Source organism: Ursus arctos, unplaced genomic scaffold, assembly GCF_023065955.2.
Source record: "Ursus arctos isolate Adak ecotype North America unplaced genomic scaffold, UrsArc2.0 scaffold_11, whole genome shotgun sequence".
Lineage (NCBI taxonomy): Eukaryota > Metazoa > Chordata > Mammalia > Carnivora > Ursidae > Ursus > Ursus arctos.
The window spans coordinates 40,060,030-40,078,702 of record NW_026622775.1 but is presented as its reverse complement, the minus strand read 5'-3'; the positions used below and the strand labels follow the sequence as shown (position 1 = coordinate 40,078,702).

Below are 18,673 nucleotides of genomic sequence, written 5' to 3'. Positions count from 1 at the left end.
GTTGAGCACCTTTTCTTGTGCCTATTGGCCATCTGTATATCTTCTTTGGCAAAATGTGTATTTGGGTCCTATGCCCATTTTTTAGATTACTTAGGGGGGTTTTTTTGGTGTTGAGTTGTAGGAGTTCTTTATATATTTTGGATATTAATCCCCTATCAGATACATTACTTGCAAATATCTTCGCCCATTTAGCAGGTTGTCTTTTCATTTTGTTGATGGTGTCCTTTGCTGTACAAAAGCTTTTTAGTTTGATATAGTCCCATTTGTTTATTTTTGCTTTCATTTCCCTTGCCTGAGGAGACAAATCCAAAATAACATTCCTAAGACCAGCGTCCAGTATTTTACCATTTATTTCTTTTCAGAGTTTTATGGTTTCTGGTCTTATAGCTATGTCTTTAATTGATTTTGAGTTCATTTTTGTGTATGGTGTAAGAAAGAGGTCCAGTTTCATTCTTTTGCTTGTAGCTGTCCAGTTTTTCCAACACCATTTATTGAAGAGATGTCTTCTCTGCATTATATTTATTGCTTCCTCTGTCCTAGATTAATTGACTATATTAGTGTGGGTTTATTTCTGAGCTCTGTATTCTGTTCCACTTATGTGTCTGTTTTTGTGCCAATATCATACTGTTTTAATTACTATAGCTTTTTAGTATAGTTCGAAGTCAGGGAACATGACACCTCCAGCTTTATTATTCTTTCTCAAGCTTACTTTGGCTATTCAGGGGCTTTCATGGTTCCATACAAATTTTAGGATTATTCTAATTCTATGAAAAATAACATTGGTATTTTGATAGGGATTGTACTGAATCTATAGATTGCTTTAGATAGTATGAACATTTTAACAATATAATTTCTTCCAATCAATGAGCATGGAGTATCTCATTCCATTTATTTGTGTCATCTTTAGTTTCTTTCATCAGTGTCTTATTTTCAGAGTACTGGTCTTTCACCTCCTTGGTAACATTTATTCCTAGGTATGTTTGATATTCTCTTTCTGGTATTTCATTATTATAAAACACAACCAGTTTCTGTATATTAATTTTGTATCCTGCAACTGAAATTGTTTATTCTAATAGTTTTTTGGTGAAGCCTTTAGGGTCTTCTCTATATAGTATCATGTCATTTACAATTAGTGACAGTTTTACTTCTCCCTACCAATTTGGATACCTTTTATTTCTTTTTCTTGTCTGATTGCTAGGACTAAGCTAGGATTTATGGTACTGTGTTGAATTAGATAGTGGCAAGAGTGGGCATCCTTGTCTTGTTCCTGATGTTATGAGAAAAGCTTTCAGCTTTTATCGTTGAGTGTGTTGGCTGTGGGCTTGTCATATATGGCCTCCATTATGTTAATGTGTGTTGTGAGTCTTTATCATAAATGGATTTTGAGTTTTGTCGAAAAGTTTTTCTGCATCTTTTGAGATTATCATAGGATTTTTATCCTCATTTTGTTAATGTAGTGTATCGTGTTCATTTGTGGATGTTGAACTATCCTTGCATCCCTGGAATAAATCCTACTTGATCCTGGCATATAATTCTTTTAATGTATTTTTAAATTCAACTTAATATTTTGTTGAAGATTTTTGCATCTATTGATCACAGACATTGGCCTATGGTATTTTTTTTTTTTTGTAGTGTCCTCAGTTTTGTTATCAAGGTAATGCTAGTCTTGTACAGTGAATTTGGAAGTGTTCCTTCCTCTTCAGTTGTTTAGAATTGTTCAAGAAATATAGGTATTAACTCTTTTCTAAATGGTAGAGGGCGCCTGGGTGGCTCAGTTGGTTAAGCGTCTGCCTTCAACTCAGGTTTTGATCCCAAGGTCCTGGGATCGAGTCCTCCATCAGGTTCCTTGCTCAGCAGGGAGTCTGCTTCTCTCTCTCCCTCTGTGTACTCTCTGTCTCTCTGTCTCTCTCTCTCTCTCTCTCAAATCAATCAATCAATCAATCAGTGTTCGGTAGAATTTACCTATGAAGCTGTCTAGGCCTGGACTTTCATTTGTTAGGAAATTTTTGATTACTGATTCAATTTCATTATTAGTAAATGGTATGTTCAGACTTTCTGTTTCTTCCTGATTCAGTCTTGAAAGATTATATGTTTCTAGGAATTTATCCATTTCTAGATAGTTCAGTTTGTTGGCATATAAGTTTTCACAGTATCTTTTGTATTTCTCTGGTATCAGTTATAACTTCTCTTTCATTTCTAGTTTTATTTGGGAGCCCTTGTTTTCTCGATGAATCTGACTAAAAGTTTGCCAATTTGCCTTATCTTTTCCAAGAGATAGTTCTTGATTTCGCACACACGTGTGCATGTGTGTGTATTTGTTTTATTTCTACTCTGATCTTTATTATTTCCTTCCTTCTACTAAGTTTGGGCATTGTTTATTCTTTTTCTAGTTTCTTTAGGTGTAAGGTTAGATTGTTTGAGACTTTTCTTGTTCCTTGAGGGAGGCCTGTATTGCTGTAAATGTCCCTCTTAGAACATTTGCTCGTGCTGCATTCCATAGATTTTAGAATGCTGTGTTTCCATTTTCATTTGTTTCAGGAATTTTTATTTAATTTTGTCTTTGATTTCTTTGTTGACCCATTGTTTATTCATTGTTTAGCCTCCACATGTTTGTGCGCTTTCCAGTTTTTCTCTTGAAATCGATACCTAGTTTCACACCATTATGGTCAGAAAAGATGCTTGATAGAATTTCAGTCCTCTTAAATTTATTGAGACCTGTTTTGTGGCCCAACATGTGATCTCTCCTGGAGAATGTTCCACGTGGACTTGAGAAAAAAAAAAAAAGTATTCTGTTTTGAGGTGGCGTGCTCTGTGTTTATTAAGTCCATCTGGTCTGGTGTGTCATTTAAGACCGCGGTTTCCTTATTGATTTTCTGTCCGGATGATCTGTCCACTGATGTAAGTGAGGTGTTATAGTCCTCTACTAGTGTTATACAGCTGACCCTTGAACAATATAGGTTTGAAGTGCACCGTTCTATTTATACACGTATTTTTTTTCAATATATATTAGAAAGTTTTCATTTTGTAAATAAATGCAACTGTTCTCACATTGTCTTTTCATTTTTGTTGTAACACATGTAACAGCATTTTGTGTAAGACAATATTGATGTGTAGGTACTGAGGAATGATTCTTGTGAACAGACAACATTCACTTACAGTATCGATAAGTACGGTAATGTATTTCTCTTACGATTTTCAATAACATTTTCTTTTTTTTTTTTTTTTAAGATTTTATTTATTTGACAGAGAGAGACAGCCAGCGAGAGAGGGAACACAAGCAGGGGGAGTGGGAGAGGAAGAAGCAGGCTCCTAGTGGAGGAGCCTGATGTGGGGCTCAATCCCACAACGCCGGGATCACGCCCTGAGCCGAAGGCAGATGCTTAACAACTGCGCCACCCAGGCACCCCAACATTTTCTTTCTTCTAGGACACAGTATATTATATATTATATATATATTATATATATATATATAACTACAAAATAGGTGTTAAACAACTGTTTACATTATCAGGTTTCTGGTCTAGAGTAGGCTGTTAGTACTTAAGTTTTGCGGGAGTCAGAAGGCCTATGTGGTTTTTGACTACACAGCAGATCAGCACCCCTCACTTCCATGTTGCTCAAGGGCCAAATGTATTACTGTAAATTGCTCCCTTTATGTTAATATTTGCTTTGTATATTTAGGTCCTCCTGTATTGGGTGCATAGATATAATTGTTCTGTCCTCTTGTTGGATTGATCCCTTTATCATTATGTCAAGTGCCCTTTAGTCTTGTTACAGTCTTTGTCTGAAAAAATCTATTTTGTCTGATATAATTATTGGTACCCCAGCTTTCTTTTCATTTCTGTTTACATAGACTGTCTTTTTTTCATCCCTTCACTTTCAGTGTGTGTCTGTCTTTATGTGTGAAATGGGTCTCTTGTAAGGCAGCATTTTGGGGTCTTGTTCTTTTTATCTCTTCAGCTACCCTATATCTTTGGAATGGAGCATTTAATTCATTTACATTTAAAGTAATTGTTAGGTATGTACTTACTGCCGTTTTGTTCATTGTTTTCTGGTTGTTTTTGTAGTTCTTCTGTTCCTGTCTTCTCTTGCTCTCGTGGTTTGAAACCACAAGACTCTTAGTGTTCTGTTTGGATTTCTTTTTCTTTATTTTGCATGTGTCTATTATAGGTCTTTGGTTTATGGTTACTATGAGCTTCATAATATAATATCCTGTGTATATGGCAGTCTGTTTTAAGTCGATAGTCGCTTAAGTTCAAACACATTTTAAAAGCACTACATTTTTCCTCCCCTTCCCATTATGCTTTTGATGTCGTATTTTAAATCTTTTTATTTTGTGTATTCCTTAACTAGTTTTTGTAGATATAGTTGATTTTACTACTTTTGTCTTTTAACCTTCATACTACCTTTACTGTATGTCTGCTTTTATCAGAGATCTTTTTCTTTCACAATTTTCTTACATCTGGTTGCGGCCTTTTCTTATTCTCTTAAAAACGTCCCTGTAACGTTTCTTGTAAGGCTGGTTTAGTGGTAAGTAATTCCTTTAGCTTTTCTGTCTGGGAAACTCTCTCTCTCCTTCAGTTCTGAATGATAATCTTGCCAGGTGGTATTCATGGTTGTAGGTTTTTTCCTTTCGGCACTTTGAATATATCATGCCATTCTCCTCTGGCCTGCAAGATTTCTGTGGGAAAATCAGCTAATAGTCTTATGGGGTTTCCCTTGTACATAACTAGTTGCTTTCCATTTGCTGCTTTTAAGATTCTCTTTAGCTTTTCTTTTTTGCTATTCATCTTGGGTGAGTCCCACTACCGTCTTCCAGATGCTGATCCATTCTTCTGCATCCGTGAACTTGCTATTGATTCCTTCTCCTGTATTTTTCATTTCAGTTATTGTATTCTTCAGCTCTGATTGGTTCTTTTTCATATTTTCTCTTTGTTGTAGTTCTCACTTTGTTCATCCACTCTTCTCCCAAGTTTGGCAAGCATCTTTATGACTGTTACTTAGAACTCCTTATCAGGTAGATTGCATAACTCCATTTTGTTAAGTCCTTTTTTTTTTTTTTTTTAAGTTTTGTCTTATTCTCTTGCTTGGAACATAGTCCTCTGTCCCTTCATTTTGCCTAACTCTCTGTATTTGTTTCTACGTATTAAGCAGATCAGCTACATTTCCCAGTCTTGAAGGAATGACCTTATGTAGGTGTGCTGTGGAGCCCAGAAACACAGCCTTTCCTGGTCACTAGGACCGAGTGCTCCCGGGGTGGTCCCTCTGTGAATTGCATGTGCTATTTTGCTGTGCTTGGCCATGAGTGTGGCAGACACAATGGTGAGCAGGGCTGGCCCCCAGCCCAGCTGGCAGCAGTGCGTGACTGCGACTGTTGTAGGCATGCTGGGTGTGGGGGGGCGCAGCCAGGTCCACCCACTGCAGCAGAACAGGAGCCACTTTGGGGGAGTGCCAGTCCCAGCTACTCCAGCTGTGGTGCACAGAAACTGCTTGGAGTGCCCACCAGAGCAGTCAGGGTAGGTCTGCAGGGGAACACCTGGGTGGCTGAGCAGTGCTAGCAAGGTAGATGGAGAGTGTCAGAAATGGCGCCCACCAGTGCTTCCTTTGCCCAAGAAAGTTCCCACAGATCCACACGCCTCTGGCACATACCCTAAGATTAATCAATAAATCACCTTCATGTATGGCCCAAGCACTTTTCAAACTGCTACCTCTGAGCTGGGTGTCAGAGTGAGTTTGTGTGCCTGCCCTTGAAGAGAGAGTCTCTGTCTCCTGTAGCCCTCCTGCTCTCCCTGCTGATTTTTAAAGGTAGACATTATGGGGATAGGGGCTCATTTTCCCAGTGCAGATCCACAGGGCAGGGGTGCCCGATGTGGGGCCTGAACCTCAGGGAGGACCTCAGCATTTGTGGTATCCATCCTGCTCGTGGAGTGCCACACCAGGCATGTGGGTCCCGACTAGACCACATCTCTGCCCCTCCTGCCCATTGCAGTGTGGCTTTTTCTTTAGATCTTTAGTTGTGGAAGAGCTGTTCTGCTAGTCTCAGGTGGTTGTCAGCAAGGGTGGTTCCATGTGTAGTTGTAGTTTTGGTGTGTCTATGGGGGGAGGCAAGTTCAGGATCTTCTTACTCTGCCATTGTGATCCTGTCCCCCTAACATGTATTTACTCATAGAATTAGAAGCTGTGTTTTAACAATTTTAAGTCAATTGAAGAAAAACAGATCAGGGAGAGGGGTCAGAGAAACTCTTCAGACTTGCTTTTGGCAGCTCCCCGAGGATAATCTGCATTACAGATTGTTCTGTGCTCCAATTCCTGTGCTGCTGACACTCCATTAATAAGTTTGTTGAAGGCAGGGAAAGTTCTTATCTGCTTTTGTGGCCCTCTCCCTCAATGTCTTACCCCTTTTCTGACTGAATAAATAGTTGCAAAACTGATTGAAGGCATATGTATTCAGTATTTTTTAAGAGCAGGTACAGGTTTTCTCTAAGCAGCCAAGGCTGTGCGGTGTAGCTGGAGGGGCGCTTTGCAGGGTAGCTCACAGGAGGGCCCACCAAAGACCTCTCTTGGCCACAGTCACTGTGGGTCTTCTGACAGCTGAGCTGAAGGGGCACCGACTGTTACAGCCATGAGAAATACGTGTGGTTTGTTTCCATCCAGATCGGCGAAAACTTTGAGCCCTACTGAGATTCCAAGCATCTTCCCCTTCGTTTGTTTTGCTGTATGTGCTAATAATTGACAAGCTCTCTTTTTCTGGGAGGAATGGCTCCTGGCTGGCCCGTTCTCAGCCAGAATGTTCACAAGGAACATTCCGTGCTCGGTACTGACTGCAGGCAGAGATGGAGCAGGCGCCACAGGAGACTAACGGAGGAGCCCACACCCCCCCCCTTCCAGCTTACGCTAGAAAAACAAGAGGAGTGAGGAAAACTACCCTAGGAAATGCCTTCTTTAAAAATGTATTCCTTTTTCCCGTACTTTGATAAGATTGGGGATTTGTTATTGCTGTTATTTTTTTTTTTAAGTAGAAAAATACACCATTAACTTAATTATCCTAGCCAGATTTGGGCCTGGCTCCACCAGTGGGGGATAAATGCGGCATGGCAGAGGCCCCTGTGGATTATGATTTATGTTTTTAGTTATTTTCCATTTTGTAGCTTCATTATGGGGCCACTTTCTTGGCCCCCTACAATCATAATTCCCAGCAGGCTGACTTTTCTTGGACTTCTGATTTCAGTGCAGTGGTTACCTCCCCCAGCCTGTGCCGCCCTCTCCTTCAACAAAATATCACCTCAATTCATTTATTTGGTGGACGTGAGACAGAGCTGCCCCTGGCTGTCTGAGTCCAGGCGGCAGGGGCCCTGTGAGTCATCATCGTCTCGAGAACACCTCCTCCAGCCCCTCTCTGCCGTGGGGTCTGAGTCAGCGAGCGGGAAGGAGCCGCTGGCTCCACAGGCCGCGTCTCTGCTCGGTCCTGCGAGACAGCTGCGCGTGGGAAGGTGCGCGGTGCGCATGCGTGCTCCCTCGAGCGGCTCCGCCCCGGGTGCATCAGGAGAGACGGCGCCCCGTGGGCCAGGCCCGCACAGCTGGGAGCTCACTGAATCTGCTCTGCCCCCCAGCTCTACTTGTCCTGGCCCTGGCGAGCAGCGCAAGTATTCACCGCTGTCTCCCTCCCCCTCGTCGGGCCTGTAGGTGTTCGAGGAGTTGTGGCGGAGTAAAGGGAAGACTCCATCGCAGATCGTTTCAGAAAAGCGGCTTGAACTGATGCAGGATGAAGAGGCACTGGAACGGGTCTGCCACGCCGTGATGGAGGGGCATCCTCAAGTGGTAATTATCCCCTGCAGCGTGAAGAGGGGCTTCCTGTGCAGCCGGGCCGGGGTCCACCCTCCTGGCCGGCACAGGCCCGGCGCCAGCCTGAGGACTCGGTCGAGGGCCTCTCCACTGCTCCCCTGCGCCGCCCAGACGCGCTTCCTAATAAGGGCTGGCCCAGTTTCATCAGGAAGCCCCTGATAAGTTTTATCCATTTTTAGCTAAGGTCAAGAGCTGAAATTAGGTTAATATTAGAAAAATACAACTTTTCCTATAAGGACTGTCCACCCCTGGGGTTTAATCTCCTGGAATTGGGTTTACCGGGGTGTTTCTCAAGCGCACTAGATCGGAGCTCTGACCTCCCAGCAGGACGCACTTTGAATCTGTTCTGGCTCGCTCTGCTCTGTAAGGAGACCTCTCACTACCAAACCAGCAGGCACGACTGCAAAAAGGGAAGAAAGGTAGGCAGACACCAGCGCCCTGCCTTTAAGAGGTGGGAAGAGAGACAGAAAGGGAAATTATTTGTAAATTATGGAGACGATCCTTGACAGGAGCATAGCTGAAAACCAAGTCATTTTGTGTTCTGAGCATAGAACAAAATATAAAAGCTAAAGTGAGTACCATCCCTCCCTCCACAAGTCCAATCATATCGTCTAGAGATTTTTTAGTGGGTAAAAAATTGCTAGCATCTCTTTGAGAATAATACCCACCCACCCGTCAGCTTGCTGGGGACACTAACAGCTCTGAAAAGAGCTCTCGATACGGAAAATGAGCTTGCGCTGGGTCTCGGCAATCTCCACCTTCCTGCCTCATCTGTAGTGACTGATAAAGACACACTTTCCCTTTCTGACTCCTTCTGTGGCACCGAGTGCAGATACCCACAGATGTCGTTACCCATCGGGGTGCCGCAGAGCGGGAGGTCAGGGTGGGGGGCCCTGACAGTCCGTGGCTATTTGACAGGAATCCGGAGCCTCCTGCTCTTGTTGCCCCCATCCTGCCCACCACAGTGCACTCCCCAACCCAAATGCTCCCAGAGAGTTGCCATTTTGTGGATTTGTTTTCTGATAAACATGTCTTCTTGGCAGGGAGCTGGGGGGTAGAAGGCCATGCATTTCAGTGCCTGCTGACCACCACTGGAGGATTAGAGAGGGACCTCCCTCTGACTAGACTAGATCATTCAGCTTCGGTTACTCACCCCCAAGACCGAGAAGCTCCGCGTCCTCGTGTCCCTGCGGCGCCCAGGAGAGTGCCCTCGTGCCTGTGCGCCAGCTTTCGCTACAGGCAGCCACTCATGGTGCGTCACAGCCCTCTTCTCGTCCACCTTCCTCAAAAGGCAGAGTAGCAGACATCCCCTGTGACAGGAGCCCAGGGACCTCCTCAGAAGCTCACCCCCTCCTTCTTCCTTTTCTCATTTTATATCTAATGCCAACAAAAAAGAAACTGAACTTAAGTTTTAGTAAACATAAACCTTAAGCTAGCATTTTTAAGTATGAGTGTCATTATCTTCTCCTCTAAAACAATTTCTATCTTTAAAGGTAATGGACGTGAAGAGGGGAAACTCCAGAGCTATAAACAAACTGATTGGGTTGGTCCGAAAAGCGACTCTGAGCCGAGCAGACCCAACTGTGATAAAGGAGATCCTGGAGAAGAAGCTGTCGTCATGAGCCGTTCTGGGTCCCTCTGTGCCCGAGGGAGAGCAGAGCGGCCGTGACTGTGACCCGGAGATGGTGCCACCTGCAGTGCGGGTGAAATAGCACAGTTCCAGTGCTTCATGATTCGGAACTAACTGAGACCTGTTTCAGATGCTGTCACCGTTCTAAGAAAACTTTTCATTTGTTGGGATGCAGTATTTTAGACCTGAAAGTAGAGGAGTGGAGCTAAAAACCACCACAGAATTGACACGCTGTAAACACAGGTTTGTCTCAGGAGGCCTCGTGCGGATGGGAAGGAGGGTGTTAGTCTTACTGGCATTCCCTCATCCGCAGACTAAAAGTGACATTGCCCGTTCAGCTCCCTAGGGATCCCGGAAGGTAGAGGTCTGAGAATTAAATGAAAAATTTTTTGTGAAAAAAAACACAAAAAACATAAACAGAAGTTTTCAAATAAATTTAATGAATAAAATATATACTGAAATATCACATAAAAAATTAACTTACACTTCAAAGAATGTGCAGTTGACAACTCCCTCCCCACCCCATCCCCAGGCCAAAGAAAGGGAAAAAAAGCTGTAACATTAAATTGATTTGTTTTGCCTGGGAAGAATAAGATTATAAGCCAGGACATCAGAATCTTGACCTTTAACAGTAATTGTGGTACAGTTAACAACATCATCATGAAGGCTGGGCTGCCTTCGCCCCCGCGCTCGGGACAGGAATGCTGTGTCCCTTCCCCCGCACCGGAGCAATCCTTCATGCACTGCGTGCCTCTGTTCCCTCTGAATCCCCACACTTAGCGGCCAAGGCTGCTTTTTACAAGCACATGTCAAACTGGCATCAGAAGAACAGACTCTTTGGAGTCTCTTTACATGGACTTCCCTAGCCTACTAAGGAGAGTCCAAGCATCTCCCCACAGACGGTGCTGCTGTGGCCTTCCCTGTGGCCTTCCCCGTGGCCAGTGTAGCAGTGAATGGTGCTCAAGCTGCTGGCTGTGGCTCAGGACCTCCCTACCTCAGAGTGTGACCGAGGCATCCCTCTGACCCAGCCGAGAAAGACGCAGGGACAGAAAGGAGACCAGTTGTGCTGTTTATTCCAGACAAGCGTGAAGAGGTAAGATTTTTTAAAAAAAAAAAACTTTCAGGAACAACGAGTGACTAAGAGAAGGTGTTCCCTCACCCAGGAGGCCGTGTGGTCCTTACTCATTCTGTTCCAATACTGAAAACTACTGGACCTGGAAGTAAGATATTTTTTCTTTTCTAGAGAGAAAGGCAGAGTCCATTCTCTCTCCTCACATTGCAGGTCTGAATTACAATTGGGCAAAGACAGTCTGAGAGTGGATTCTGGCAGGATCATTGTTTTGTAAGAATAGGGTTGAGTTTTGTTTTACAAACTCTATTTTCACCAAAGGGCTGGCTTCTTGGACGTCAAACTTTACAGAAGCCACTGGGGGATTTCTCCAGACCATTTTAAATCAAGGCCTTGCTTAATTGGGTGATTGGGGTGGGGAGGCAGCTGGATGAAGACAGTTTACCAAAACTGTTATGTCCGTGTAAAGTGTACTCTGGACTGATCATTTCCAGAGAAAAATGCCATCATGAGAACACCTGATCTTTGTGAGGACTGCTGACCTCTGACAGTTGCCCCATGGTCTTGAATGCCCACTTCTGAAATCCTGAAAATGGGACAGTTATGTTGTTACAACTGCTAATAGAAAAAGTAAAATCAAAGCACAGCTCAGATATCTTCCTTGGAACCTGACTATATATTCAAAAGATATGTTTGCATAACAATGATGTCAGAAATTCACAAAGTATGGCTCTGCTCAAAAACGGGCCTCAATCAGATACAGTTTTAAATCCGTCTTTGCGTGAGTGAGAATTCAGTCTGGTTCTTTGCGGTTCCAATGAAACTCTCATTAAAATGTAGGAGTTGGTGTCCTCGGTAAAGCCATTGCCATCTGTCATTGGAATCCACACACCTATAGGCTGGGAGGGGAACGTGCTGGAAAACTGGCTCTTCCCCAGGTCGGCATGAACCAGCTCTACCTGGTCATGCCCAAACCACGTGTTCTGTTAGTTGAAAAGGAAGCTGGTTGGTTGGTTCTGGTGGGAGGCTAGGAATGCCAGCCTCAACACTGGGCACGCTAGCTGGCACAGAATAACTCTAGTGAACGTTGATCAAATTAGCGGCCAGCCTTTTGTGGGGCCTTTCGGTGTGAGAGGTTGGTGCTGCCAACCAGTAGGCCTTTAAATTCTGGACATCTGCGTCTAGGAAGGAGCTTCTTGCCTCTGTCCAGGCTTATGCATCCACGTGAACTTCTGTTCCTGTCTTTCAAAGTAAACATGCCCAGGAAAAGGACTCTAATTGTTATTTATACCAAGTTTAGCTTGTCTCGGCTGAGCTTACACACGTACACTTCTGTAGTTCTTGCTTATCTGGAAGAAGGCTGTGGGATTTTTCAAAGTACACACCCTCCTCGAGCTTTGAGTTGGTTGATTAATTCAATACACAGCTTATGGGAATGACCCACAATTGATATCGTCTCTTCATTTCTATTGAATGTGCTGCATCTCTTCAAGGATTCTACGTAGTGACTATTGGAGGAAAAACACACTAAGTCTATCTCAAAGGCCATGTTCTTTACCCATTACCAAGAGCAGCATGAAAACGGCTGCCACGCTTCTCTGGCGGATCTTAGACAAATGTATTCATGGATTATTTGTGAACATGGCTGACCCTAAAGTGAGAGATGGATAGAATCTGACTGAAATCCTCTCATTGCTTCCCTTAGTCAAACAATTTAGCAAAAATCATTTATCTAAGATCAACACCAAATTCCCTCTTAAAAATATCTCCAGGGCAAAAAGGGGCCTTGTTACAGGCCTTCTGCAGACTTGTCCCGATAAAAAGTCAGCAGACACACTCAGAAGCACAGACTTCTGCAGCCTCAGCTCCATGAAATTTATAATCTGGCCCGAGAGCTTCCATCACCCTTGTCAGGTTCTGAAATGACATAGTAAATCCAAACTCCCCAAAAGATGCCTGAACTACGCCTCCAACGCATACCGATCGAGCCTAGGGGCAGTCTTGTAACTTGTGTGGCTGACAGTGAGTTAGGTCTACTCACATGTCGTAAGATGGGGACAAAATCCACAATGACCCAGTGGGATAGGAGGGGGTAGTCCTGGCTAAAATCATCATCTGTCTTAGGATCCGAAGTGCAGACATCAAGGAACGAAAGCCTTCCCGCACCTTGTCCCTGTCCTCTTCCCTGTAGAACCTCACCAAAAATCTTTCACTAAAGCCCTGTCTACCCAGTTAATAAGCGGCCAGGGTAATCTGTCCTCCAAAACTAGGAATGGCCTAATAAATGCCTGAATGTGGAGAGGATTTACTGAGGCAAAATTATGCCGAAAACAATTCTTAGTCTTCCAGAGAGCTCTGTCTAAAGCCTTAGGTTTATGATGGTCATTCAAAGAGGGAGAAAAAAAAAGTCAACTCCCATTTTCTTAAAATGCTTCCTCGATGAAGTGATTTAGGATGGAGTATAAACGGGTTCGACAGCGTTCTGTTGTAAGCTGCGATCTGATGGAGAATGAGTGCTGTGTGATTTATAGAATGAGGGCTGAAGCGAGAAGGGGCCTGAGAAGCTCCTCTTACTGACTTAGAGCTGGTGTGGCCCCGGCCACCTAGAGGACGGCTGCTTCTGGGAAGAGCCAACACTGCACAGCTGGCTGGCCTTCACAGCAGGCCACACGTTACCCGGCCGGGGCCCGCGGCTTGAAGTAGCATGTGCAGTGATAGCTGTCCTGCAATAAACTGTTGCATAAAAATGGCAAGCTTGACAGCCATTTCAGGAAATACAGGATCGGTAATTAGCCATTAAACTGAACTGCCCTTAAATGAGAACCAGAGCTTGTGCTGCACCCACTTCCCATTACACCCGTGACACACCTCACCCCGGCCGGGCAGCACTGCCCTCACGAAAGCGACCTGGGCACACGGATCCAGATTGAGAATACGCAGCCCTTCTGCAACCCCGAACCTCGCAACAGAGCTGCACGTCAACTCAACATGACCATGGCAACCAAGCCCATTCAGAGACGTCCAGACAGCTTTCTACCCTGAGTACCACTGGCTGCCCAAATGGAACCCAAATATTCTCGTATCCTGTTTCTGGATTCTGTTCCTAAGAGGATGCTCTCCCGACAACACCTTGGCTCCATGATGTCTCCATGGACTGGAAATCAACAACTACATCTGACCTAAATTAAAGCCACTTGTTAAGGAAAAGGTCCTGAGAACCCAAAAAAGACCTGAATGCATCCTCCCTACACATGAGAGAGACCTCAGGTCCAACCCACCAATACATCCAAGTATTTTCCAAGACAGCACTAGATAAAAGGGTAGCAATTTCACGATTCCTCTAAATACCAAGGAAAGGAAGTATCTACAGATTACGAAAATCACCTCTCTTTAGCTGGTTATTCCAGCATCCCCATTTCATGGCTGGGAAATTGTAATTTCCCCCACCCCCCGCCAAGAAACTGTATTTTAGGCTAAACTCACCTGGAATTTCTTTGCTTGAAATTTTAAAAACATTGACTTGGTCATTTCTAAAAATCAATTTTAAATATCCCATTGCTCAAATATACTCTGAATCATAAAATTCACTCCATCTAGAACTTTATCTCAGATCCAGCATTATGAATTGAAATTTATATGTGAGGTTCCAGGAACCATCGGTTGCTTCCACTGCCCAGGACCATCAGGCTAGACACCGCGACGCCGACCTCAGGGCTGCGGCAAGAGGGTCTGTGTCCACTGTGTCTTCCAGCAAGTAGCACAGTGTCTGAGCGCGAGCCTGTAGTGTGAAACAGTGACCACACTCTGGGACCACATTTTAAAGCACACCAGTATCTTTACAGACTTTTCCCAAACACATGACAAAAATTAATTTCTAAGGGCCTCACTTATTACTTTGACTGGAATATTCTGCTTCATTACCATGATTTTTTCCCACCAAGGAGTTCCCATCATCACCCACCTGCTGTAGAGTATCTTCATATCTGCCTAAAAGTTCGTTCCTCAGAACCCCTCAGCACTTGTTCTTCTCTATTATCGCTTCAGGACTCCGCTGTTTCTCCTCTAGTCTGTCCACACCATGCCCTGAACCGTCCTTACCTAAGCCACCTGGCTGTTTCCCTCAACCGTGGGGGGTCTTCCAGTTCTCCATAATGTATTTCCAGGTGCAATTTCCAACTTCATTTTGAAAGCCCCCAAACACAATACTCTGGAGGAGGCCTCTACTGGATTCAGAAAGATGAACCAGTTCCCAGTTCCAAATAGGGTTATCATGTGAGTTTGCTACCAGCGCCCCACCCTGGGAGTTAATTTTCCTGCCCCCCACCCCAGACACTGGTCATCTCTGTCCCCCTTTAAGGGAAGTTTAGTTCAGTACCTATTTGAAAAAAATGCTAGGCGGCACAAAAGCAATTTCTTTGCTAAAAGGGCACCTTCTACACAGGGCTGTGGTGGTCTATAATAAAGCAACATGGACTGAAGAAGAATCGACCCCAGCAGCAGATAATGGATAGAAGTGTACATCACATCAAAAAGCTAAGGGATACACCTTCCAGATATGACTTTCGTATTTTACGTACCTGGTAAGTCCAAACTGGATGATAAATACTTGTGCAAAACAAAGCTAGAGAAAAATAAATTACAGCTTAAATTCCATCTTCCTGTTCCTTTTTCTCTACCTTAAGTCACCTTCTTCTCCAGGGGAGACCTGGGGGGTTGCCAATACAAGTGAGCGCCAGGAAGCCACGAGCAGGCCAGTCTGCTGGGCCTCACTGTTCCCACTGCTGTACCACAGCGGGGCAAACCATTTCTCAAGACAGACGGATGTGAAGCCAGAAACAGACAACAGGTCGGTATCTTTGGTTTCTTGCTTGCCCTGGGAAACACTGAGGCTGGCTGCTGAGAGCCTCCTAGCCCAGACCAGGTCTCCTGGGGTCCTCGTTCCGTGGGCTGGCTCTCTCTCAATACCAAGCTGTTCCAGGATCCGTGCAAGGCAGAAAGGCAGCCTGTGCTCTGCAGGGTCGCAGATGTGACTCTGTCCCCCGCTGCCCTCCTATGCGAGCCGCCTGATTAAACCCGACCCATACTCCAGAGGCATGAACGCCACACCCAGGCCTGCCCCCAGGGCTCAGCAGCCCTGCCCACAAAGAAAACCAGGAGAGCCAGGACTTCCAATTTCCCTCCAAACAGGGAGGTCCACCCCTGTTTTGTGCTTCTCACCTGCCCAAAATAGAGGGGGGCAGAATTGAATATCCACAAATATCAGCTGTTTATGGTCTCATTTTTAACGCAGTGATTTTGTGTGTTTCCCCCTCTTGGTGGCTTAAGGAGATGGGCGCTGAGTATAATTACGCCTCTTGGAGCAGGCTGCAAAGCAGCACAGAGGCACTAATACATCATGTTGGGGCCTTCTAATGAACCCCATTACTCAGCAGGCAGCATTTCTGTGTGCAGTGAGTCACCGGCAGGCACTTGGCTTTGCAAGGCTCCCCGTGACCTGTTTGCACTAACATCCCAGGTCCCAAAGTGGCTGTACAGTTCCTATTTCTCTGCAAAGTGCAACATATGAGAGAACACAAACAGAATCTAAAATAATCGCCAGTATTTTTACAGGTTGCATTTAGTTTACTTTTATCCTTTCCCCCCCTCTCCATACTCTCCCCTTAACCCCCCAAAAACCCACTGTGAAATAGCTTCACAAATTAATCTGTTTGCCTTTCATAAAACACTTAAAAAATAATGATACAGAAGTATATGATACCCTGCTTTCTTCATCAGCTCAAACTCCTAAAAACCAATGTAACAGTTTGCATAAGTATATTTCATTTTGTGCAAATCTTACTAAAATAAGGCCATTTCCAGGGTTTAGGTAGTGATCTACTGATTAAAGAAAGCTCTCAAGCAACAAGAAAATTTCCCTGCATTCCAAATTCTCCACAACTACACCTGACTTCCGAGGCAGAGAGCTGAGACCAGTGGATTTGCCTGCACCATAAGGCAACACGTTGGGCAGAGTGCAGATCTCGGAAGTCAAATGCAAAGGGACAGAGGATATGTGCTTGTGTGATGGAGGCAAGAGGGGCTCCATCTTTACTCTTCCCTTTTATAAAATGGAGCCAAGATGCCGAAGGCAGCGGAGCAAATGGGCATCCCCCGTGTGCTGAAGAGCGTATCAGCCTTCTGACATGGGTACTTCCAGAAACCACTGGACCCGTTTCTGCCTCGTGTGATCTCAGCTGCAAGATGAGTGACTCAGAGGGATGGGAGAATAACTGAAAAACTTGAGGAAGAAAGGAAACCTGCCAAAGGAGCCACCAGCTTATAAAACTTACATTCTACGTAAGGGGGAAAGACCCGGCTAGAGAGAGAGGCCGTGTACAGAAAACTGCCCTCCCCGCAAATCAAGTATTGTCAGGAGATATCAAAGTAGAAACTTCTGTAAGCAGCTTTGCATTTAACATTCAGTCGGGACACTAAAACCTTAAAAAACAAGAACCTCTATTTTAAAAAAAAGCTAACAACAGGAGTCCTCAAAGTCACCCAGGATCTTGTAGCACAGAATGGAGTGTTCCTGGGCCAAGGCAGCCAGTTCCTTCAGGAACTCAGGGAAGAGAGCAGCGGCCAGCATGGTGTTCCTCACCGGCAGGGGTAGGCTTGGGGGCACCCCAGCCACCTTGGCTCTGTTTGTCAGGAAGGGCTGAAGCACTCTTGGGGGACCATCCAAAAGGTTCTTGCCGATTCCCGTCCTGGAAGCATCCTGAATGGAATCTGAAAGCGGAGAGAAAATGGTCACGGTGACGTTCCCTGGTCCTTCACACCCACCCTCTTAAGGGAAGTATGTGTGTTTGGGGGCAGGGGCTGATGGACTCTCTAGCCATGGCTTCAGTCCCTGTCACTGAAGTCTGAAGACACAGCCCTTGAAGACGCATCCTACCCACCCTGTGGCACACGTTTGCCCAGCAGATAGCCTCCAGCACGGGGCATGTGATAGAAGTTTTATCCCGAATCCTGTGCAAGGAACTTCGTGCAGGAATTGTGGCAAGAAAATAGGCTGATGAGGAATGCTTCATGCCCAGGACACGGCGAAGGGAAAAAATGATGCCACCGCATCAACCAAGGGAAGACTTCACTCACTATATGTTATTTGGGGGAGTCCAGAGGCTCCACCTGCTCTCCCCAACGTCCTGGTATTGGGGCAACCATCCTACCTTGGCCAGTCAAGCCCTGATCACACAGCAGAGCTGCAGGAGACAAGCCGGGCTAAACAAGCCACTCCAAGCTCTCTGCAGCTCGGGCCTCGAGGGCTCCCTCAGGAACCCCGGCTTCTTGAGGCCGGGACCTCTGGCCTTTTTTGGAGACTAGAATGGAAAAAGCCTTTTAAAGGCTGGAAATAATGGAGAGGAAGTTGGGTGCTGGTAAGACCAACCAGACCGGGAATTTCCCATAACCGTGGGCATCTAGTGGCAGCAAGTGGCTCGGAAGCCTCCCTTTAAGAAAAGTTTCCAGGGGTTTCCATCTCAGTTTCAATAACACGGGTCTGAGATGAGATGAGCCCAAACGTTAACATATTCAAATGACTTGCATTTCCATATCAAATCAGTTTTACTAATTAAAATGGTTCAACTTTCCTGACTACTTAATTCGTAAATATCTTCAGCCTTCATATATTCATAGGAATTATTTATGCCTCCTTCTGCCCCTACTCAAACAGTCTCACTACTCTTTATAAATCATTACATTCAAGTTCTTCATTATTTTGGCTGCTTTTTAGAATTCAGTCCCATTTTTCAACACTCTGAGAAGAGTGTTGCTTAACTGCAGTACTAAAAATTCTTGACATTTATAGTACTTTCCACATCTCACTCCTATAGTCTTCAGTGTTAAAAAAAAAAAAAAACCTTTACTGTTTTAAATATCTTTTAAAGTTTATCACAGTTCATGCCACAAAGAACTGGAAAAGTGGCTGAGAATCGGTCTGCTGCTACCTTTTAGCACAAACACAGAACACGTCCCGACAATGGAGGACAAAAGCGTTGACATCACTGACTTACACTGCCAACCTTGGAGACCACCCCCTTGGCACCCCCACGCCAGTCCCCCCGCACTGCAGCTCTTCAGAGTGCCCAGCAAAGCTC

The 18,673-nt window shown here is 44.8% G+C and overlaps 2 protein-coding genes across 11 annotated transcripts in view; one reads left to right on the top strand and one right to left on the bottom strand.

Annotated features, from left to right (window-relative positions):
* Positions 1–9,947, top strand: part of GATB (glutamyl-tRNA amidotransferase subunit B) — an 89,778-nt gene extending 79,831 nt beyond the window's left edge. For both annotated transcript variants that reach the window (XM_026499474.4, XM_044384365.3), the window contains 2 exons: positions 7,684–7,818; positions 9,336–9,947. In XM_026499474.4, the coding sequence (XP_026355259.2) occupies positions 7,684–7,818; positions 9,336–9,464 (264 nt within the window). In that variant the 3' untranslated portion in view covers positions 9,465–9,947. The remainder of the gene's footprint in view (positions 1–7,683; positions 7,819–9,335) is intronic.
* Positions 9,892–18,673, bottom strand: part of FHIP1A (FHF complex subunit HOOK interacting protein 1A) — a 241,752-nt gene continuing 232,970 nt past the window's right edge. For all 9 annotated transcript variants that reach the window (XM_026499469.4, XM_057310119.1, XM_026499468.4 and 6 more), the window contains one exon: positions 9,892–17,306. In XM_026499469.4, the coding sequence (XP_026355254.2) occupies positions 17,053–17,306 (254 nt within the window). In that variant the 3' untranslated portion in view covers positions 9,892–17,052. The remainder of the gene's footprint in view (positions 17,307–18,673) is intronic.